Here is a 23,767-nt window from a genome sequence, read left to right on the forward strand (position 1 = left end):
TATTGTTCTTTATATCTGCGGCTGATAATGCATTACATTTTGCTTTCTGCACATGTGCAACTAACTGACCGAGTAACATATATACTAATAAGCCCTTTTTCATAACCACATAAGGGCGTTCCCCTCCGACATACCGTTTCCACCATCATTCACCAGAAAGAAGGGGCAGAAACACAAAAAGGGACTCCACCAGGTGGAGAATACCTCTGAGGTATTTCTTCACCCAGACGCCACTTCTGGAAGTGCAGATAGAAAAATGAATATTGGGGGCCATTTACCACATCTGGGCACCCAGCAGGGGGCAAATGATACCCTTGGCAGCCCTTTGCATTGTAAATTACCAGAGTCCAAGGACCGGTGGCCATGGCGTGAACGTTACCCCGATACTGCCCTAAGGACGTATAAGATGCTATGATAGAGAGGAAGCATAAGGTATAGCGGGGGTAACCCTTTTCACCGACCCAGACCGTGAATAAATGTATCAGCTGCCGATGCCCTCTCAGACTGTCACCTTAGTTCTGACTGAACTACAGGAGGTCGTCGCGCCTTATAAGCGCCAGATCCCGCCTATTTTTGCTCTGTCCAGTCACCGCTTCGGATTCCGGTGAAGCAGCTAGTTGCTACCGCCCTTCTGTTCTTGCTGTCCAATCACTGCGAAAGCCGTTGGAGAAGGGGTTCGGCGCGCTTTTCGAAACTGACGAGACTGCCGGACTGCCTAGAGATGTCGGACGGGAGCGGCCAGAGCCGGGGCGGCCACCTGCCTCCTCACTCCCCGCCCGGCCGCCGCCGGTCATCCCGGGGGCTGCAGGGGGTCAAAGTGACTAGACAGGTGTGAAGGGCGACGGATGATACCGGGATACAAACCCTTACATGCCGTGTGTAACTGGAGCAACTGGGCCGTATAGTACTGGAGCGAATGTATTCGAAGCCGATCGAGCAGTGTGGGAATAACACGCCAAAATGCCACCTCCTGTCATGTCTGACAGTAAACCCTTACTCGGGGTTCTCTGACAGTGGAGGGTTAAACACCGTTATTTATAACTGCGAAGGGTTAATCGCTGTACTGTCTGGCTCTGACAGTGTAGACTAAATAGCTCTGCTGTACGACAATGACAGGGTAGGGTTTATTGCTGCATCTTATAGCTCTGCCAGGGTAGGGTTAATCATTGTACTGTATAGCTCTGTCAGGGTTGGCATAATTGCTGCACTGTATAGAGCTGGCAGCGTAGGGTTAATGGTTGCGCCGCATAGCGCTGGCAGCGTAGGGTTAAAATGAGAAATAATAAACACTACGTTACATGTGTACGTATGACATGTGTAGGTGTTACACGCAATGACATGTATGCAAACTAAAACCTGGCAACAAAAAGACAAAGTATATTTCAAAGCCTTCCGGGGGCTTGTTGCCTTGAGTGCAGGCCTTTGGGTCTATGGTGCCTTGTTTAAATAAATATGGATAAATCACTTCTGTTTTCATAAAGGGTTAACATATTGAGAGGTTTCTATTGGTTAGAAAGGTTGTGATGTCATAACCTGTGAGTGCGAGCAGCACCTGCGTTATTATATTATGATTCTGAGGTCGTGTCATTATTACGACTGCTTTTTTCACAGGTGGAACTGGAGAAAGTGTTGGGGATAACCATATCCAGTAACAGCGCTCTGACATGCGACCCCAACTCCGGGCTGGTGGCTTATCCCGCGGGGTAAGACTTATTCTAACGTATTGATTTATATAGCGCCGTCATATTCCGCAGCGCGGTACGCTTACCAGTCTGAATGAGTCACAACTGGCAGAGACAGAAGCATTAGTTGCTGTGCCGGTGAATCTCTGAGCAGCGAGACTAACAATGTGCCTGAATACCGCTACTCTAGATTGTAAGCTCCTGTGCACAGGGCCCTCCTCACCTGTTATTATATACTACTTGTTATGTCCTGTCCACCCATTGTACAGCGCTACAGAATTTGATGGCGCTATATATTTATATAAAACAATTAATAATAATACTGTGCAGAATGTTTCTGAGTAAAACGCTCTGCAGAGCTGCTCGCCCCCTGTAGTTTTCCTGACATTGTCGTGAAACCATTGTTAGTGCCTGAGCGGACCTCCCCAGTGCATGCGCGCCATGCTCCTTTAGTGAGGGTCCTCAATGATGCATCTTGCTGCTGCTTGCTAAACAAAAAAAATTGTTCCTTGAAAAAAATTCTGGTCTAAAATACTATAAGTGTAGTAATTGCCATAGCAACCAATGGGTTAATGCAGTAATCCCAATTACGACTCCACTATTTCCACTCTGCGCCAAAAATTTTCCGCAGTTGCGCTGCTTTTTTTTGCGTCTGGCGTATGCTTTTTCTTTTTTTGCGCTTATTTTTCTTTCTGTCATTCTGTTCTTTTATGAATCAAAATCACTTAACCTTAAGTAGAAGCTGCAGCTACAGCCTCCTCCGCGGGCTGACGGTTCTCGAAGCGGCCAATCAGTGGCAGGAAAGCGTTTCCTTAGAAACCAAGGAATAAGAATAAGGCTGTCTGAGGTTCGACCGAGAAAACGGGCAGACCGGATGCGGCGTTAAAGTCTTTTTTTTTTATAGATATTTTTGTAATTTCCTCTCGGTAACTGCTGTGCGACGCGCTTTCACCGCTGCCAGTAATGGTGCGACTTATTAAACAGGCGTGTAGTAGTGGACCCAAAACGCGTCACAGCATGCTGGATGTAACCTTTGGAGCGATGTTAATGTTTTGCTCGCGATATCCTCTCGCTTTTCTGTGTTCCAGGTGTGTCATCGTGCTTCTATGCCCGAGGAAGAACAAGCAGACCCACATCTTCAACACGTGCAGGTGATCCTCAAAATACACGCGGAATAATACGGCGGCGGCGGCCGTCTAAAACGGGGTATTTATTATAAGCGAGAAGAGTAAGAAATCCCGAGTTCTATAGAGAAAGATTCAAGCTGCTTCCAAACACTGACGGCGTCTTCTGGATAGAGGGATGTTTGATGTAGGGTGGTAGAGCCAGCGTTATCTGCAATACAGGTTTCAGTCTTCTGGGGTTAGTAGGTACCAGCTTTCTGCGCGGTGTCGGTGGTTTTTGCCCCGTTCATCTGGTAGGTCACTCGGGAATATGAGGGAAGCGGTAAGGGGTCTGAGTAGTTTTTCAAGGCAGTGTATTTGGGGCATAATGGGAAAACTTGGTCTGATCACCTCCTATAGCAACCAGTAGAATGACCCAATGATTAGAGAAGTTTCATTGGTTGCCATGGTAATGAGACCATTACATCCAATGTAAAGGATATGCTAAAGCAGAGCTGATGGTGTATATGTATGTATGTATGTATGTCATATACATACCCTTTTCCAGCTCTGATACTGCCCTAGGGCGATGTATTCTCCCCTGAAGTGTTAAGTGCTGCTGTTTATAGTTTGATTCATTTTTATTTCATAAATTCAGTGCTTTTCTAACACTTTGGAGCAGAACGTTCTGGAGTAAAACATTTGAATCCTTATCGGGATTGATCTCATCAGGCATTGTATATGATGATTGGGCTGCAGGTACCTATGCTCAGTATTGGTTACAATCCCAGGTTGGATGAAATGCTTGTTTTCTTTGCTTTTAATTCATACATTTGTTTTTGTTCACAATCGTTTTCTTTATTTGTGTCCGCAGCAAACCTCTGAGCGCTTTGTCGTTTTCTCCGGATGGAAAGTATATTGCGTCAGGAGAGGTAAGTAGGTGCTGCTTTGCATCGTCTCGCCTGCTGCGTCGTCTTTTCTAATCTGTCCTTTTAGGTATTAAATTCCACTAACTTAATTTTCTCTTTCTTTTGATCCATTTGACTGATATTGTATATTTTTTATGTTTTAGCCCCGTCCCCTGGGATGTTTTTTCTAACCTCTACCTCTCTCCTTCTTGTGTTTGTCAGAGCGGACACAAACCGGCCGTGCGCGTCTGGGATGTCGCCGAGAAGACCCTGGTGTCTGAAATGGTCGGACACAAATACGGCGTGTCCTGCGTGTGCTTCTCTCCCAACATGAAGTACGTTGTGTCTGTGGGATATCAGCATGATATGGTCGTCAACGTGTGGGACTGGAAGGTAAGGAAATGATGTCACTGCTGTCATCCCTTTGGGTTTAGCGACGGGGATGTCGGCTGCAGCAATGAATTATTAATGCTAACAATGACTGTTTTTTGTTCTTCTGAATCTTCTATCCTTCTGAACTCTTCTATCCTTTACTATTCCGGCTTCTGCTCCAGCAATTTCCACACATGTCCTACCAATATTGCTCATATTTATTGTAAATTTTATTTTTAGCATGCCTACAAACAGATATCGTTTTTATGCCCGAGATGGAAATCCTAAATGTTCTAATTACCTGGCCTGGGGGTAGGATTAGTGTAACTACTACTGTCAAAGGGGCAGGTTGCATGTTTGTTTCTCCTGTTGTGTTAAAGCCTTGTGTCTGACATCGATGTCCTTGCAGGTTAATAACATCGTCGCAAAAAACAAGGTTTCCAGTAAGGTTACTGCGGTGTCTTTTTCCGAAGACAACAGCTATTTTGTTACGGGTGGAAATCGCCACGTCAGGTTCTGGTACATGGAGACCTCCAAAAAACGCCAGGTATGAGGTTCAAGCGGCCCTTCAATGTAGGACTTATTTTCTATGATCCCAAAGTTAAAAAATAATAATGCTTCACAGCACCCTTCAGACACGGACGTACCCACAAAAACTGCAATTTTGTTAAAACATTGTTATTCTCTATTAAAATTTAGTTTTGGACCTTGCAGGTCCCCTGAAAATCAACGATATATAAACCTTTACCCGTATAATCCTCCGTGTCCCAGCACCTCTCATTTTATTTTTCTTTCTGTCAATTTAACCCCTTAATGACAAAGCCCGTACATGTACGGGCTCAAAATGCATTATTTTAATGGGTTTAGGGACCGCCCATTGTCCTCAAGGGGTTAAGAGACGTTGGCATTTGTGATTTTCTTCAACATTTTATTCTGGCGTTAATCTTTGCGCTGGATGTTAAGCACATTCGGTAAAGATGATCCTTCTGTTGGGTAAATAAAGTATAATGGATTTCTAGATCTCTTCTTCGCGTATTTTATACCTCGGATGTTGTAATGCATAATTCAAGCAGGACGGCATCTGAATTTACCGTATCTTGGCCCTCAGCCCTGCTGCGTGTATAATAAACGTATCCGCGTGGTATGCTACTGATGATTATTTGGCTTTACTTCTGTTCCTTGACATTTTTTTAAACGCCTGTGTATTTCGCATGCAGTCTGCCTTGCAGGTTAACGGGACGGTGCCTCTGGTCGGCCGCTCGGGATTATTAGGGGACCTCCACAATAATATATTTTGTGGGGTTGCTTGTGGCAAAGGGGCGAACGCTGGAAATACCTTCTGCATAACGTCTTCCGGAGTGCTGTGTCTGTTCAGCGATAAGAGAGTTCTGGAGAAGTGGATTAAGTTAAAGGTAATAAGAGAGATATCATCGTTAATGTGTAGATCAAGGGACATTCCTGAACATTTTTTTTTTTATATTATATAATTATATATTATATAGAATATTTTTATTATTCTAACTAGATTATGGTATCAAATAAAAGCCCCACCCGGCTTTGGGGGAAAAAAGCAATTTTGCATGGATTCCGTGCCTCAATTCATTGAGATTGGTGCTCATATTTATCGAATAAGTTAGTTAGAGAAATACTTTTTTTTTTTTTTTTTTTATCTTTCTTGTTAACTCCTCCCCCAGCTGCTTCTACTGAATGCAGGGAGCATTCTTCAGTACACTTCTTGCACATGCTCAGTCGATGGGATTAGTAGCAGCAGCCAATCACAGGTGTACTCTCTGAACACATACGCTTTACTAGTATACATATAACTGGCTGCTGCTTCATGGAAACAATACCGAGCATGCGCAAAACGTCTTCATACTAATGCCTAACGGTTTCAGTAGAGGCGGTCAGGCCAGACCTTGGCTCGAGTAACACCCACCATACATTTAAATTACAAATGACTGTAAGCTCTATGGGGTAGGGACATTCACACCGCGTATTTTACTTCCCCTCTTACTATGTTATAATCTGTACGATGAAACCCCGTTGCTGTGATGGTACCGATGAACGCCCGATCACCGTTAGATTTCTGTCTTGCTGCGTCCAGGTATCCGCCTCGAGTTGTTTGTCTGTGACAGAGAAGCTTGTTTTCTGCGGCTGTGAAGATGGGGTCGTCAGGATGTTTAATGCCCAGAACCTCCAATACCTCACGGATCTGCCCAAACCCCACTTCCTGGGCGTCGATGTTACCCTGGGACTCGATCCAAGGTGATGCCGCTATAAATGCGCCTCATGGAACGCGCTTCCGTCTAGAATTAAAGCTGTTTATCGGTAATCCTGAATTAAGTGTCGGATGTTGCTTTTTATGTAAAACAAACGCTTTATAATCATGCAATTAATTATATTAATCCTCGGAGAGATATCCATTTCTAATATGGCTGTTTAAATGTGTTTTTTAAAAGCTCATAATGTTGATTTTTTTGTTTGTTTGTTTGTTTGTTTTAGTGCGTTATTTGCTAAACAGCCCAAATCGTGCTATCCGGATACCTGTGCTTTGGTGTACGATGAGCTCAACCAGTGGCTGTGCTGCGTGTACAACGACCACAGTCTGTACGTCTGGGACGTCAATGACACTAAAAAAGTGGGGAAAGTGTACTCGGCGCTATACCACAGCTCCTACGTCTGGAACGTGGAGGTACGTGGAGGTTATTTACCAAAGAAAATTGTGTAGGTGCTTGTTTTAAAAAGTAAAATGAATGTTATGGATAACGGGGCGTTTGTGAACAGCTTTTCTTGCCCATGATGGTCGGTTTCTATCCCAGAATCTAAGAGAAGAGATTTTCTGATGAGAGGACTGCTGTGTCGTGCAACACGACTTGGGTCCTGGGTAGTAACCTGGCTGTGTGTAGGGTGGGGGGGGCTGATCGTTACCATGGTGTCCAAAGAAACAAACTTATCATTTAAATCCTGAACACTGACCTCTGCTGTCTATAGGAAGTATTGCACGACTCGTATCAAACAGTTTGCCAGGACTTCTCTCCCCTTCATTTCAAATACAACCAAGCTATATTTTTATTAAAAGAACCGCTAATAGTGGGCAAAAAAATCCCCCCATAGCTCACGCATGTTCATCATATGACTTTTTAATAGATTCTAAACACTTGGGACGTATCCAAATAAAAGTGAAAGCTTGAATAATGCAAGAAACAGAGATCCTAAAGAAAATGTCTATTTCGTTAGTTTCAAAAGTAAATATTTCGTTGAGATGTTAGGTTTTTGATGTTTTTATAGTGATAAAATATATTAATCCTTTTAGGTATATCCTGAAGTTGAGCAGAAGCCGTGCGTGCCGCATGGATCGTTTTTCACGTGTGCGTCTGACAATACCATCCGTCTCTGGAACACGGAAAGAAGCTCCAACCCTAACCTGAAGAGGAATATTTATAGCCATGTAATATATGCATCGCGGGATATTAAAGTGCGCTGACTGGGAATTGCGCTGACTGGGAATTGCGCTGACTGGGAATTGCGCCTGGGGTGAAATAATTTGTGGGACAGAATGTGATTTATTTCATAGTAGAAACAAAATAGATGCAGGCATAAACGGCTGTCCACATTTAATATGGAAATACTCGCTCATCTTTTATTCCACCTCTTCTAATGTAATTGATGCTTTAGGACTATCTTCTGTTAAATGTGGAGATCTAATCAAAAGTATAAGTCAATTATTCATCATTCTAATTCTGTTTATTTGAAAGGATTTGCTAAAGGTGATTTATGTTGACAATAACATACAATACCTAAGAGATTATTCAGGGACGGCTGACAAGAGCGATCCGAGAGACCCAAAAAGCGGGATACGGGTTCTCAAAGTCCGTCTCGATGGGCAGCATTTGGCTTCAGGCGACAGGGCAGGAAACATTCGGTATGTGTATTATATTGCAGCAAATAAATATATATAAGAATTAATTGATCGAAGTGTTTTAAAGAATACAGAATGCCCGAGCTGTTTATCCAGTCCTATCTTATAGTTCTATTCACTCAATAAACACATAGGGTTTAAAAAATAAAATGTATAGGAAAACCACCATTTATATACCGTAAGGAAAAGCACCTTAACTTCCTGTTAATAAATAAATGAATAATCTGGTGAAAATGCTGCAACGTATCTTTCCACCCCCACCCCCCCCATACAAACACACACACACACTGTTTGTTTTTTGGACGGTTTGGTTGCTCAACGCAGCCGCCGTCAGGAAAATGCTCCCTTTGAAACCAGTAGGAGCGGTTTCTGTACATCTCCCTCCATGCATTTACATTTATAAACCCCATTAATGTAAATGATGGCCCCCGATATGTATAAAAGTTCATATGATGGCAGGAGAAACAAAATAACTTAAATATGGACAATGAGTTAATAGTTTTTACTACTATTTTTAACCAATAAATTGACTTTGCTGCCTCATCTCCGTTCACCTAATCTTTCTTTATTTTCAAGAATATACGACCTGGGAATTTTCGATGAGTTTCTGACCATAGAAGCGCACGACGGGGAGATCCTGTGTCTGGAATATTCCAAGCCCCTATCAGGTAGGTGGTCTTTACTCCAGCCCCTTAAACTCTGAGTGAGGCTGTCGGTTATTCTTATGACGTTTCGGTGAAATAATTCGCTGATTCAGACCATTGATTTTCTCGACACCCCCCCCCAGGCGTGACGCTTCTTGCTTCTGCCAGCCGAGACCGCTTAATTCACGTTCTAAATGTGGAGAGCGATTACTCCCTGATGCAAACCCTCGATGATCACTCATCCTCCATCACAGCTGTCAAGTTTGCAGGTACTTGCGTGTTTTGCAAAGTCATTAAATTGCCAGGCGATACGATGTTGTTGTTATAGAAATTGAAGAAGCTTCTTAACCCCTTAAGGACAATGGGCGGTCCCTAAACCCATTGAAAACGGGCTTTGTCATTAAGGGGTTAAGTTTGTGTTGCTTTTATGGGAGAGAATAGAACTCCTGGTCTGTGTAGCGGAGAGTACAATGTTTTTTACATTCCTTTACTGTGAATCCGTCCGATAATACGTTTACTAACTAAGCAAACTATAAATTGCCAAAATAAAAATAATTACTCGTTTGTTTGTTCCTTGCCCAGGTGAGGACGACCAGATGCATATGATCAGCTGCGGGGCCGATAAGAGCATTTATTTCCGCCCAGCGCAGATTGTGAGTACCTGAAATCCGAAATGTGTTAAAAGCACAAACACCCCGCTTCTGCTGGACTTCTGTCAACGATCGTTTGAATAAAAATGATGCCGAGCTCTGATATGCCCTTCTTTTCTGCTTAGCTCCCAGACGGGGTTAATTTTATCCGGTTGCATCATAGTGTGGAAAAGACGACCCTTTATGACATGGATGTCGACGTAAGCCAGAAAACGGTAGCTGTCGCTTGTCAGGATAAAAATATCAGGTAAGTCATTAACGCTCTAGCGCTTATAGCTCTACATATAAATTCTACATCTCTCAGGGCTCTGACGCAAAACACAGAGCAGCCAATGGGATGCAAGCGTGACAGGCGGCGTCTCTTATTGGCTGTATTGAATTGTAAAGATGTCCCAGGAGATTCTGTCCCCTTGAAATTGTTTTATGCCCCCCCAGTCTTTTAACATTGCTCAGAATGCGTCATTTCTGTAAATGGTTAGTTTTCCAACCTTCTTTCTTTTACAGATTATACAATATTTTGAGCGGTAAACAAGAGAAAGCGCTCAAAGGTTCTCCAAGCGGAGGGGCTTTATTAAAGGTAACTGGAGCCGTTTTCAAAAGCCCTTTTTATAGTCAATTTTCAAACCGCCCTGTGTTTTGGTCCTCAAAAGGGGAAAAAAAACAACCAAATGATCCGGTAGCGTTTCATACAGGTGACAAAAATAAAAAGGATGGTTTTTGCTCATCTCCAGCCCCCCACAGCTGCCGATGGGCCAGGGGTCCTGTGTATTCCTGCCTTAAAACAAGAATAGTTTGAATGAATTTCATTGAGATGCTGCAGCTGGGATACCCAAAACTTTTATGCCCCGTTCGCTGCCCTCGGGTTTCACTCCTCTCCTTTAACCTCTCCTCGCAGGTGCAGATGGATCCGTCTGGGACGTTTTTTGCCACCAGCTGTTCCAATAAGAATATCTCCCTCTTTGATTTGCACTCCGGTGAATGTGTGGCCGTGGTGTACGGGCACGCAGGTTCGTTTCTAGTCACTTTGCTTTAATATACGATCGATGTCCATTTTCTACAGGTTTTATTCAATATTACAACTTTTGATATGTATTTTTTGTATTATGATTACATGCTCTGTTCAACATAGTGTGTGTTTTGTGTGTATAAAATATATGAAATAATATATATATAATATGGTAATTCTTTTTGTCTTCCAGATATAGTGACTGATATGAAGTTCACGTATGACTGCAAGAGATTAATTACAGTGTCTGGAGACAGGTAATTGGCTTATTTTAAATATATACATATACTTGTGATTTGTTCCATTATATGAAATGACGTTTGTTTCGGTCACTTGTAAAAATGGCGTTTAAAAAAATAAATAAATAAATTCACTAAAATGTTTTTTTCCCCCCTAAAATGTAATTTGAACGCTGGATGTATTTTTTCAGCTGTGTGTTCATCTGGCGGCTGGATTCTGCTCTGACTACCAGCATGCGTCAGCACTTAGAAGAAACGGCTCCGAAGACAAACCGGTACGGATACAAAAGAGGAATCGCTGAATTAGCTTCGTTAACAGATAGAGGAAAGAAGGCTGAGGGGTAACGGGAGAATACAGATTGAGTAGCGGGTACGCGGAATAGCCGCCCAGTGGAAGTAGTGCATGCCAACACAGTAACTATGTTCAAATAAATATTGGGATTTAAAAAGTAATTCAATAGATGGTTCTATTTCTATTCTGATGTTTATCTATCTGGCGCATGCGCGTGTTCCTTCAATGACTATTTGATTTTAGTGTGCAGTATTCAATGTATTCATATAGCCCAGGACACATTCCTATGAACCCAAAGGAGTATAATCATTAAACTTTATCTTTTCCATACAGAGAGAAATCCATTAACTAATCTCTTCGAACAATACTAACGGGATTCCCCCCCCCCCAAATCTTTAGGGTAGAAACGCACATTTCTCATTTACTTGACGGGACTGCTTATGATGATTTTTTCATGGATAAGACTTGTGAGGTAGAAGATCCCACAGCCATGACGCCTTCGAAAGCCAGTTTTGAAGCAGGTGCGCAGTTTTATATATCTTTTTTAAATATTTATATATATATATATATATATATATATATATATATATATATATATATATAATTATAGATATCCACCGTGGCGTTTGCCAGTTTTAGACTGTGGAATACTCGCAGATTATTGATTAGCTTTTCCCATAGGGTAAAGTCTTTGATATTTCGTCATCTGTTACTAGGATGCAGCGTAGTAAAAACCTAATTGATATTTTAGATTCCATAATGAGCCGTTTCAAATTCTACCTTTAGATCCAAGCTTTTTGCAGACCAACGGGAAGCTTCCATTGTGGGTGAGAAAACTGGTATGTAGCACCATATAATATTCTAAGCATATATTACACTTTATATAACTGGTAGGTAGCACCGTATAATATTCTAAGCATATATTACACTTTATATAACTGCTATGTAGCACCATATAATATTCTAAGCATATATTACACTTTATATAACTGGTATGTAGCACCGTATAATATTCTAAGCATATATTACACTTTATATAACTGGTAGGTAGCACCGTATAATATTCTAAGCATATATTACACTTTATATAACTGGTATGTAGCACCATATAATATTCTAAGCATATATTACACTTTATATAACTGGTAGGTAGCACCGTATAATATTCTAAGCATATATTACACTTTATATAACTGCTATGTAGCACCATATAATATTCTAAGCATATATTACACTTTATATAACTGCTATGTAGCACCATATAATATTCTAAGCATATATTACACTTTATATAACTGGTAGGTAGCACCGTATAATATTCTAAGCATATATTACACTTTATATAACCGGTATGTAGCACCGTATAATATTCTAAGCATAGATTACACTTTATATAACTGCTATGTAGCACCATATAATATTCTAAGCATATATTACACTTTATATAACTGGTAGGTAGCACCGTATAATATTCTAAGCATATATTACACTTTATATAACTGCTATGTAGCACCATATAATATTCTAAGCATATATTACACTTTATATAACTGCTATGTAGCACCATATAATATTCTAAGCATATATTACACTTTATATAACCGGTATGTAGCACCGTATAATATTCTAAGCATAGATTACACTTTATATAACTGCTATGTAGCACCATATAATATTCTAAGCATATATTACACTTTATATAACTGGTAGGTAGCACCGTATAATATTCTAAGCATATATTACACTTTATATAACTGCTATGTAGCACCGTATAATATTCTAAGCATATATTACACTTTATATAACTGGTAGGTAGCACCGTATAATATTCTAAGCATATATTACACTTTATATAACTGGTAGGTAGCACCGTATAATATTCTAAGCATATATTACACTTTATATAACTGGTATGTAGCACCGTATAATATTCTAAGCATATATTACACTTTATATAACTGGTATGTAGCACCGTATAATATTCTAAGCATATATTACACTTTATATAACCGGTATGTAGCACCGTATAATATTCTAAGCATAGATTACACTTTATATAACTGCTATGTAGCACCATATAATATTCTAAGCATATATTACACTTTATATAACTGGTAGGTAGCACCGTATAATATTCTAAGCATATATTATACTTTATATAACTGCTATGTAGCACCATATAATATTCTAAGCATATATTACACTTTATATAACTGCTATGTAGCACCATATAATATTCTAAGCATATATTACAATTTATATAACTGCTATGTAGCACCGTATAATATTCTAAGCATATATTACACTTTATATAACCGGTATGTAGCACCGTATAATATTCTAAGCATATATTACACTTTATATAACCGGTATGTAGCACTGTATAATATTCTAAGCATATATTACACCTTATATAACTGGTATGTAGCACCGTATAATATTCTAAGCATATATTACACTTTATATAACCGGTATGTAGCACCATATAATATTCTAAGCATATATTACACTTTATATAACTGGTATGTAGCGTCGTATAATATTCTAAGCATATATTACACTTTATATAACTGGTATCTAGCACCGTATAATATTCTAAGCATATATTACACTTTATATACTACATTTTACCCATACGCATTATGTAAGACGAGTTAAACAGAATAACATACTAGTGTCATGCCTGGGCCATCACGTTGCTTAACCCCTTCGTGACAAAGCCCGTACATGCGCGGGCTTTCAATGCTTTGTTTTTAATGGGTTTAAGGACCACCCATTGTCCTTAAGGGGCAAATTCTGAAAAAGAAAAAATGTCCATGTATTTATTTATTCATCTAACAGGACAGGGAGAAGCAGGATCCTTCCAGTCTCGGCTCGCAAAATACTTATCAGCCCCGCGGACGATGGGCTCAGTGTGACGGCAACATCGCCATCAAGAACCTCTTGGACTCGGAGAGCCAGAGCTGCTTCAGCACCCCGTATCATGACAAAACCGAGACCTCCTTCCTGGATGACGTGACGGATGTGGAAAACGTTGAGCCCAAGAACCTGCAACATCTTCTAGAGGTGACTGAGACCGTACAGTCTCAATGTTAACGAGACCAGGAAACAAAGAAGCTTTCCCTTTTAATTCAGATTATTTAGAATTGTGAATCTTTTAGCAGTCGGAGGACACCGGCCACCACCTAGCCAATGGCACGTTCACCTACGAAATGTTCATGGTCATGGAAGACACAGACGCCAAGTGCCAATCTTCCGAGTCGGCGGGCGACATCTATTACCCTTCATCGTTGCAGATGTCTCAGCAGGAGGAAAGGTGCCGTCCATAGTGAATACTCTCAATCTGTGCGTTAAAACGAGCGGTGACTGAAGCCTCTTCTTTCCGTCCGTAGTGATTTTTCCGTGGAGGTTCACCATACGTTATCCGAAACGTTTGACGTTGAAGATGGCGAAAGTATGAATGAATTTGTCTCGCGTTGTCTGCAAGATGAAGGTGATTCTTCACAATCTTCTTTTTCTGCTGGAACTTCTCACCACCCGAAGGGGTCTGCAGATCGTCATCCGTACTTTACAAGCTCTTCCCGTAAAACCTTGAGCACTTCCCTTAGAAAAAACCCAATATTGTTAATATTAGGACTGAAATGTAGATTTTGCAGTAATCCTGAAATTCATAAGCTTCATTTGCACAAGTTCTTAATCTTCTTTGAGCTCCGGCAGAGCAGTTTCATCATCTCATCAGTTCTGTGCTGGTGACGGATCAAAAACTCTCTGCCTTTCTGGAGCTGGCCAGGCGATACCCAGACTTACTCCTGGCCGTAGCCCATCGTGTCCCGTAGGGGTAGATTAGGACTAGAATGTTTGCTAGAATCTGGGTTTGAGATGCCGTGACCGATGCTTTTATGTCTTTGAAAACCTTCGGCCAGACGAGGAGGATTTCACGCCGTCGGATATCTGTAGCGAGGCAGACGCGGATGACGACGACTTGCAGGATAATTCTCAGCCCCAATCACCCGAGCAACAGAGGTTCTTCATGGAACATTTTGGAAACCTGACCGATGCTTACACCGAAGGTATATTCATGCTGGTGTCTCTTCTCAAACTGTCAGAATGCTGGCCGACCAATCACAGCCTTAATAATTGTTGATCATGTATGTCGTGATAAGTATTTATAATCCACAAGCAGTCCAACAGTGCATAAAATGAGATGTTTGCCTTAGAAAAAATTATTTTATCAGCTTTAACTGACCCGAAAAAAATCTCATCATGACCTTTCACTAATTTTTAAAAAGATAAATTTTGATCGTGCTCGTTTTTTTTTTTTTTCTTATAATTTTTTTTCTTTCTTTTGTGTACTTGCAGAGAAGTTTGACAACACATTGAAGGATCTGAAACCTACAGAGGGCGATGACAGCGATTTGTTTCTTAATCCCCGTCTGAGCATTTCTTCCAAGTTTCTGTCCCTGTGTCAGAAGAGCAGCCGGTAAGGATCCTCATAGAGACATAGAGTGCGTGTAAATGAGTGCGTGTAAATGAGTGCGTGTAAATGAGTGCATATAAATGGCGCGGCCGGGAAAAGATAAGTAGCAAAGTATAATGGCAGGTTATTCTGGATATTACGATGTTTCACGCTAATCAGGACCAGACCTCGATGCATTTTGTGTGTTTCGTGGTATGATGGGGTACGGTCTGTAGCTTGATTTAAGTTGCTTCTCTATTCTGATGTCAGGCAGGCAGACGCATCCCTCCCTAACGGACAACAGCCGGCCGGTACCACAAATACTACGGTCGAAGCAGAACAGGGGCGGCCGTATAATCCCCGCAAATCAATAGAGGTAAGAGAACGAAATCCTAAACCTGTTCCCATATAATCCGGTATTCTTCGGGTTCAGAGCTATAGTTTGCGGTCGTGTTATATGTTTTTTTTTTTTTTTGTTTTTTTTTTTTGGAACCAATAACGTAGGGAAAAAAATAGTCCTTGTCGGTAGCAGTAATTATGTTTGTAGTATCAACAAAAGGTCCCTTTGTTCCTGCTTGAACATTTATATCACTGGTAAGAAATGATTAAGTCGTTATTTTTTACTTGGAAACGTTTAACTCTAACCTGTGGTCATATGATGCAGAAAGAGGTCATGGGTAGGATGAAAGCCTTGCCATCAGTCACTTTTTTTTCTTTCTTTACTATTTTATCACCTAAAACTTTTCGCTTTTAATCATAATTAAAAAGTATTAGTATTTTTTTAGTTTTTTTTTTTTTTTGTTTTTGTCCAGTACACCCCCCCCAATAATTGGTGTATAATTCTGCATTTATATGGCACTAATAAAGATTTCTCCTCTCTCCATCTTGCCTCCAATCAAGAAGCCGGCAGATTACAGATCAGGTGATCTCCAGGAGAGGAGAAAGTCTGCGAAGGGCTCAGGTACCGTGTCCGCTCTTCATTTGCTGGCGGTTATGTATATTGTGGCGTAGGGGTAGTTGTGTAGCTGTATTTTACGAGATGGTATGTTGTATGTGTAAATATCTGTCAGATAATGGCTGTATATTTTATACAAAAATACAGATTTTATATATTTTGTATTTATTTATTTTACTACCAATAACTTGTATTCTAACAGGTTGAGCTCTCAGTGAGTCATGGAACCCAAATTATAATGGTTTTTCCTGCTAAGAACCAAGATTCTTCTTCACCAATATGCCCTTTAAGACTGATTTATGTTCCATTAATTAATGTGAACTTGACTTAGTTTGGTCTACTTAATAAAATAATTAAGGCTAGGCTTACAAAAAGTCCGATTTGGGTCGTTCTTCCACATTGTGATGCTGTAACAATTCCTATAAGGAAATAAGTCCGTTGTAGCATAGACGGTGCTAATCCCGCTGCCCTCGTATTTTGCTTCTCGCAGATTTATCAAAGACGTTGCCCAGTCTGCAGAAACTGCCGTCCGTGGACAAGGCGGCGTCCAGATCCTCGTTTCCCGGATGCTGGCCGACCAAGGACCTCTCACTGAACAAATCTAGTAGGGCCAAGTCGTACATGGAGGCGACGGCTAGCTCCAAGGCCAAAATATGCCGCAGCGTGTCGATGGGTGAGAACATTAACACGTCGCAAGTCGAGGATCCTAAGAAGCCGTCTAACCTGTGCAGGCCCGTGTCTAGTGTCGATCTGTACTCGTTCGAGCCAAGGAGGCATCCTCTCGCGGAGGACGGTTCAAACAAATTGCTGCAAACCTCTACAAAACAAGATCTGATACCACCCGAGAGCCACGAAGCAAAAGTAAAGTCCTCACTCAGCATTCCTGACGTATCTGATCACATTTTAATGCCTCCCCCGGCAACCTGCGGATTGCTTCCCCGATTAAAGAAGAAAGCGAAATCCGTCAGTAACTTATCAAAGGCAAACGGAAAAGACGAGCAAAGCGGTCCAGTCCCGAAGCAGAAGTGCGACGCTGCGAAAAGACTAAGCGTTCACGAAAAAACCACGGACTTCCAGGAAATTCCCAAGAGGCGCTTTTCATCGGCGCACAGAATGCCAGACTTTCCCGACTCCAGCCGGAGGTTTTCAGTAGCAGAGTTCCTGACCCATGACGCCTGCGTCTCTTTAGTGGACGAAGCCCCTCCGGATCCTGGTAAGTATTTGGTTCTGTTTGGGGTGAGACGTCTGTTTTGGGAAATGAATGGGCTGTAGAGATGTTTCGCGCTTTGGAGCCCAAGCGTAAAACGGGCAGTTTGCAAATTGGCGGTTTTATCTTGTGAGAGCAGGCGGACTGGCGGCCCCTCGGGCCTGACTTTATCTACCGAAGTAAAACAGAAAAGTAAATTATATTTGTCAACAGACTGCATCCCCAATACGCCTGTCAGCTTCGGTACGGTGTGACCTAAATGCCACTCCAGCCATCGCATGCTCTTTAGTGAATTATAACGGCTGAGGTCCCTTTACATTTTCATGGCGTCTCGCTTGGGAATCCCCGGAGGAATTCTGCCAAATCCCCTCCTGTACGTTTGACCCTTTCCCTAGAGCCCCCGTTCTGTATGGAGGGCATGCGTTCTGCCAAACGCTTCGCCTGCCTTGCTGCCGGTCAGCTCCATCACGGAGTGAGTTGGCCTGAGATCCTTCGGTCACAGAGCCTTTCTATTGATTTCAACGAGAGAGCTTTCCTGCCGCTCATCGTCCAATCGGTGGCGAGAATCATTGCTGTGTATCTGTAGCTTCTCCCTAACCTTGGTTTTTATGTTTAAAGAATGCTTACTCCATAAAGCACAGGTAAACATTTTGTTCCAATGTCACACAGACTTATATTCTTTAACCCTCTCGCGCTCTCCAGGTGTAACAGATCTGCTCTCTAGGTGTGAATCAGCGATTGATGAGCTTCATGGCGCGTTTCAGAAGACGCTGAAGGTTTATAATGAGGTATGCTTTTCATGGTGTTACTGAAACAGCAGATTTATTTCAATGGCCAGGAATGACCGCCGTGTTTAAAGTGTACAATTTTAGGAACTACTCTTTTAGCACATTGACCTGAGGCCTGGTGATTATTATTATTATTTATTATTATTATACTTTATTTATAAAGCTGACAGATTCTGCAGCGCTGGTGATTTTAAGCAGCCGCTGAGTGAAATCCCAAGATATCCCCTATATATATATATATGTGTGTGTGTGTGTGTTCTACGTAGGTTTACATCGTCCGTTTAGTCCATTGCTAACAAACATGTTTAATAATTCATAATGGCTGATAATGCAGGGGATTAGTCTTACTCTGTCTGACCTGTGTCTCATTCATTTATTTATTTATTCATTCATTCATTCTTTTACAAAGATTGAGAGAGATGATGTTTCCCACGAAGAGAAGGCACAGTTGAGATCTTTGTTCTCGAAGGCTTTTGATGACATTCGGAGTGAGATAGATTTGTTGGGAGGAGGAGGACAGAACATGAATACAACTCCAAACGGCATGCGATACCAGAACCCTACGCTTGACTTGCTTGAGCATTACTCAGAAATGATGCTGAAGCTGATGAGGGAGAAGATCGGCAGCAAGTGATTGCGATTCTCTCCACCTTTATAATGAAGCCCAATAACCGGCAGCGTGCAAGAGTACTTGAAAAGACTTAATATTTAAATATATTTTATACTTGCGAGGCACAGAAGTATTATATGAAACTGTAAATATAGCAATCTAGCTAAAATTACATTAAAACACAGCTGGATTTTCTCTTATTGCACGTGTGTATTTCTGCTGCACCGTACAGCGACTCCAAACAGGGGATCTTTTTTATGGATCCTTGAGAAATTGACAGCTAAAACAGCTTGGGATAAAAAAGCAGCTTGAAAAGTCAGCCAAATTATTTTCGAGGTGAGGACCCCCCCCCCTGTAAATATTTTTATTTAAACCGCCGTTTTGTAAAATAGATCCGGATTGCATTTAATTAACACGATTCAGCGCAAACTCTGTGTCCAATAAAAAGCCCAGTGGGGCTCGAAAGCCTCATTCCTTCCACTTCAGAAATAATGGCGGAAGCAGAGGTTATGTTTGTGTGACAGATGTACGAAACAAATGTCCCCCGTCCAGCGTGTGACTAGAGACATATAACATGCTAACATAAATCAAGTAATCAAAGACGGCATCGCTAAAGAGCCGGGTCTACTAGCGTACAAACCCCAAACCGGGCTATGGCCTCGGAAATAAGTTCCGTTTCTCTGATTAAATCTTTTAGCTACGATGAAATGTTTCTCACGCGTGTAAACGCCGGCACATGTTTAATTTTTACACGACTGTAAATATCTCCGGAGTTGGTTTACATAATGTCTGAAAATCCTATGATATAATTATATGTATTTAATTCATATGTCTGTCTGTGTTAATAAACTAATTCTGATACGAATGTAAACGTGGCAGCGTGCGCGGATCCGTTACACGCGGGGCTCCCGTCTGTGTGATTTATATGCCGATTGTTTTATTCTTCCTTCCTGAATTGGAGTCCGCTAAAGAAATAGACGTGAGACGCGTTTCATGGTTGTTTTTCACATTCTAGCCACGAGGACGGGTCCTTCTCCAAAACGTAGAATAAGTGTTTTATTACGCGTGGATTCTGCATGTTTTTCACAGAAGTCCCAACCGCTTCATTATTCACAGAGTCCGAAATTAAAGGTCCATAAAACATCTCTTGTCCAGTAATAGAGCTGCTGTCAGGACAAAAACTCCATCCGTGTTACGGAGTTCCCTTGTACATTTTTTAAAAGCCTTTTTTTTTTTTTTTTTTTAAACAGTAATTCTAAAGATACGGAATCCACTCTTTAAGTTTTTGTTGTTCCTCCCCAAGCCCCATTATGCAAAGTTAACAGAATCCATGTAAATAATAGACCTGCGCGTTCGTTTTCATATAAATGTTTGGGTTTTTTTTTTTTGTTTTTTTTGCGTCAAGCTTTGCCGTTTCCTCCCGATAACGAACAGAACATGCGCGAAACGAAAATCTTCGTCCGTTCCATCGCTGCCACCGTTCTATCTACAGAATCTCGCCGTTTTATTTCAGCTTCTTCTATGTGTTTATTTCTTGTTTCCATGGCAACCTGAACGGGCGAATGGCATTTCCAAAAAAAAAAGCAAACGCGTCGAGGGCACAGAATTTTCCTACAAACAAGAACTTTCCGCTGGCGCCCAAGTCTACTAAATACCGGTGTGATGTTGAGCCGGGAAAAAAACTCTACTCCGAGTTTGCAGACAATATATTTATTCCCTTTTGTTCCGTTTACTAAATACTCACCATTAGCATCTCGTATCGCTTTACCAAGCCTTTTAACGCAGCGTTCACGTCCTTATTTTTCAAGCTGTAAATCAACGGGTTGAACATGGGCACGACAGCCGTGTACACCAGCGAAAGCAGCTTGTCCGAGTCCAAGGAGAACATGGCCGTGGGCCTGAGATACAAGCAGGAGAGCGTGACGTAGAAGAGAACGACCACCGCAAGGTGAGAGGAGCACGTGTAGAAGGCCTTGCGTCTCCCCGTGGCGGTTTGGATGCCCAGGATCGTCCTGATGATGCAGACGTACGAAGCCGACGTGAGCACGAACGGAGTGAGCCCGGAAAACGCGGCTTCCGTTAGAATCGTGTGTTCCAGGAGCGAGGTGTCGCTGCACGAAAGCTTCATGAGGGCCAGAAGGTCGCAGAAGAAGTGGTTGATGGTGTTGGAAACGTAGCAGGAGAAGCCATGGACTATGTAAGTGAAAGGGACCGTGTCCAAGAAGCCCAGCACCCAACACGTTGCGCCCAGGGCCGCGCAGGCTTTGGAGTTCATCACGACGGGGTAACGCAGCGGGTTGCAGATGGCCACGTAGCGGTCGTAGCTCATGGCCGTCAAGATCAACAGTTCGATGCCCACCAAGGACATGAAGAAGTACAGCTGCACGAAGCACTCCGGGAATGAAATGGCGCTGTCTCCGGAGATAAACGTGTAGAGGATGCGGTGGAGCGTCACCGTGGTGTACATGACGTCCACGCAGGACAAGTTGCACAGGAAGAAGTACATAGGCGTGTGAAGCAGGGGGTCCAGGAAGATCAGGAGCACGATGGTTCCGTTCCCTCCGAGGGTCGCCAAGTAAACGATTAACACGAAGGCGAAGACGAGTGCCTGCGTTTCGGGGAATTGTGAAACGCCGGCGAAAGTGAAATGCGTGATTCTAGAACCGTTCCTCAGAGCCGGCCGTTCTACCATGTCTGCGCCTCGAGATAAAAAAAAAAAAAAAAAAATCTAAGAAATTGGGGAAAGAAACGTGTATTTAATTAAAATCTACGCCCGGATCACAAGAAACACTTTATTATTATTATTATTCAACTATTCTTCAATTTGCAGCACGGGGGGTGTGGGGGGGGGTTATTGTCCTAAAAATAAATAAATTAAATAAAAACCTAAAAAAAAAAGTTTGAATTTTGAATTGGAAATAATTCTGCTTCGTGGAGTTTTAATGTTTGGTAACGTCTGCTCTCACATGAAACCAGAGCCTGAGCTTGTAATGCAAGCCCTCGACCCATTTGTAATGTGGAAACCTAGCATCTGTCTGCAGATCGGCCCCATTCGGCCCCCGTCTAGTCTCCCGTTTCTCCTGCTGTAACGACTCAAACCTTAATCAGTCGTTGGTCTCGTCTTAGATTCAGGAGCCGTATGTCTATCCCATGCATGTTTAATACCCTCATTGATTACCCTCTACCACTTCTGCTGGGAGGCTGCTCCACTTCTTTAGCACCCTTTCAGTAAAGTAAAACTTCTCTATGTTCTGTCTGATCCTCCGACTCTCTCTTTTCTAATGTTTCCCCTTTTTTTCTGAAATAAGTTTAGCTCCGGTTCTTAAGAGGACGTTTACTGCGTCCATTCTGAAGAAGACAAATGGGAAAAAGTGGTTTTTAACCCCGAATATTCTGCCTGTCCTGCTCTGATCTGTCATCCGGTTAAAAAAAGCAAAGTTTATTCTTTATCTCGCCTATAAATAAAAACAAATGTAAAATAATGTGCAAGATAATGGGATCTGGGAACTTTTTTTTAAAACATTTTTATTTTTTGTGATATTGCTCAAAAATATATCAACAACAAAATATGGGAATAGAGCGATATTAGTGATCTGTCTGCACGTACCGTTCAGGGTGGAGGCTGCAGGTTCTCTAATCTGCCTCCTGCGGCCCTCGTTTTATTATTTCGTGGTAGATCTGGGAAAACGTCTCTGGTGTTCTAATCACAGAACGTTCCCGGTAATTACTGACGCAACATTCCACCGATTTTAAGGGCTTTCTATTCTTGGCTTTTTTTTTTTTTTTTGGTTTGCCTTATTTCGTCGTTCCTTTAAAGGGATACCCCAGCCGTCGCGTGCGCTTTAAGGCACATGATAGCTATGTGGCCCCCTTGCTGCAGCTTCTACTTAAATACTTTGAATGAATGTGAATATACAGCTCTTGGCCCGTTCGCTTGGCCCAAACCGTGGTCACGACCCAGGGGTCCGAGTTGCGTTGCTCAGGCTAGTGCGATGCGCACGGATTAGACCGCAATTCAAGCACAAGAGCTTCGTTGGCTGCACGACTTTGGGAACCTTCATAGAGTCTTTAGTCGAAGGTGATACCTTTTATTGGACCGATAGAAAAAAATGTAGAGTCACATTTTGGGACCTCGGCGGTCTCTTCTTCATTTGGCTGGAAGCGGGTCGGTGACCATCCATCCACCTTACAGGAAGAACCACCCGTGGGCCAAGTCGGAGATCAGACAACCTCCTCAACTGGCCCGTGATCCCCGCAGTTTACAGAAGTGGAAACGGGACTGTCCCCTAAAAAACAGGACTGTTGGGAATGTTTTACTACCCTGTAAATAAATAAACTACTATTTGAGCACCGGGCAGTATTTTTGGGGTAAAAACCCTCAAAGCTGTTATAAATGCAAACACAAGGAAAGCGATGATTCTAACAACCAGCCCGAGAATTCTAACGCGTTTGCCCGGCAACAGAAGATTCCGGCAGCTGCGGGTTATTAAAATGTTTTATTTGGAGTATTCTGGTCGTTTTTTATTCAGGCTAAATGATCTGGTAATAAATGGAACAAAAGATGAGCCAAAAGGTAAAGTAACGTTATTATTTACTTATATCGGCTTCCGGGTGGTTTGTTTTTGGCTCATCTGTCATTTTAAACCCCAAATTCTCTAATAATAATAAAAAGATATTTAGCATCGAAAAATTTTTTTTCTCTTTTTAAAAAAAAAAAAAAAATTCTGTAAAATGAGCATTATTCACTAAATTCTACGCATCAATCCCTCCCCGCTTTGAAACAGAGATCAGATTGCTTAAGAAAATTCATGTACTTTTTTTATTTTTATTATTTATAATTATTTTATAAATATATTAATTGTGATTATTTTAGTAGCACTTTTTTTTTTTACCCACCCAACATTTTTTTCTTTTAATTTTTTTAGACTTCACTAAT

At 41.7% G+C, this 23,767-nt stretch overlaps 2 protein-coding genes across 2 annotated transcripts; one reads left to right on the top strand and one right to left on the bottom strand.

The window, feature by feature from the left end:
* Positions 1-697: 697 nt before the first annotated feature.
* Positions 698-18,855, top strand: LOC128503920 (WD repeat-containing protein 62-like). Its single transcript, XM_053474116.1, has 32 exons — positions 698-829; positions 1,612-1,703; positions 2,771-2,833; positions 3,660-3,717; positions 3,916-4,086; positions 4,475-4,612; positions 5,283-5,477; positions 6,170-6,330; positions 6,568-6,757; positions 7,379-7,513; positions 7,821-7,987; positions 8,561-8,652; positions 8,772-8,897; positions 9,211-9,281; positions 9,404-9,525; positions 9,783-9,855; positions 10,174-10,285; positions 10,478-10,541; positions 10,715-10,798; positions 11,215-11,336; positions 11,602-11,654; positions 13,657-13,881; positions 13,977-14,131; positions 14,208-14,308; positions 14,739-14,885; positions 15,175-15,295; positions 15,542-15,647; positions 16,172-16,232; positions 16,717-17,439; positions 17,829-18,015; positions 18,158-18,221; positions 18,631-18,855. Exons 1-32 carry the CDS (start codon positions 722-724, stop codon positions 18,853-18,855), a joined length of 4,512 nt encoding a protein of 1,503 aa, XP_053330091.1. The 5' UTR covers positions 698-721.
* Positions 18,856-20,231: 1,376 nt separating this feature from the next.
* Positions 20,232-21,523, bottom strand: LOC128503922 (olfactory receptor 5V1-like). Its single transcript, XM_053474117.1, has 2 exons — positions 20,576-21,523; positions 20,232-20,381 (listed from the first exon to the last, which is right to left on the bottom strand). The coding sequence occupies exons 1-2, from the start codon at positions 21,521-21,523 to the stop codon at positions 20,232-20,234; spliced, it is 1,098 nt and encodes a 365-aa protein (XP_053330092.1).
* Between the last annotated feature and the right edge of the window lie 2,244 nt (positions 21,524-23,767).

Source organism: Spea bombifrons, chromosome 8, assembly GCF_027358695.1.
Source record: "Spea bombifrons isolate aSpeBom1 chromosome 8, aSpeBom1.2.pri, whole genome shotgun sequence".
In the NCBI taxonomy this organism is placed as follows: Eukaryota; Metazoa; Chordata; class Amphibia; order Anura; family Pelobatidae; genus Spea; species Spea bombifrons.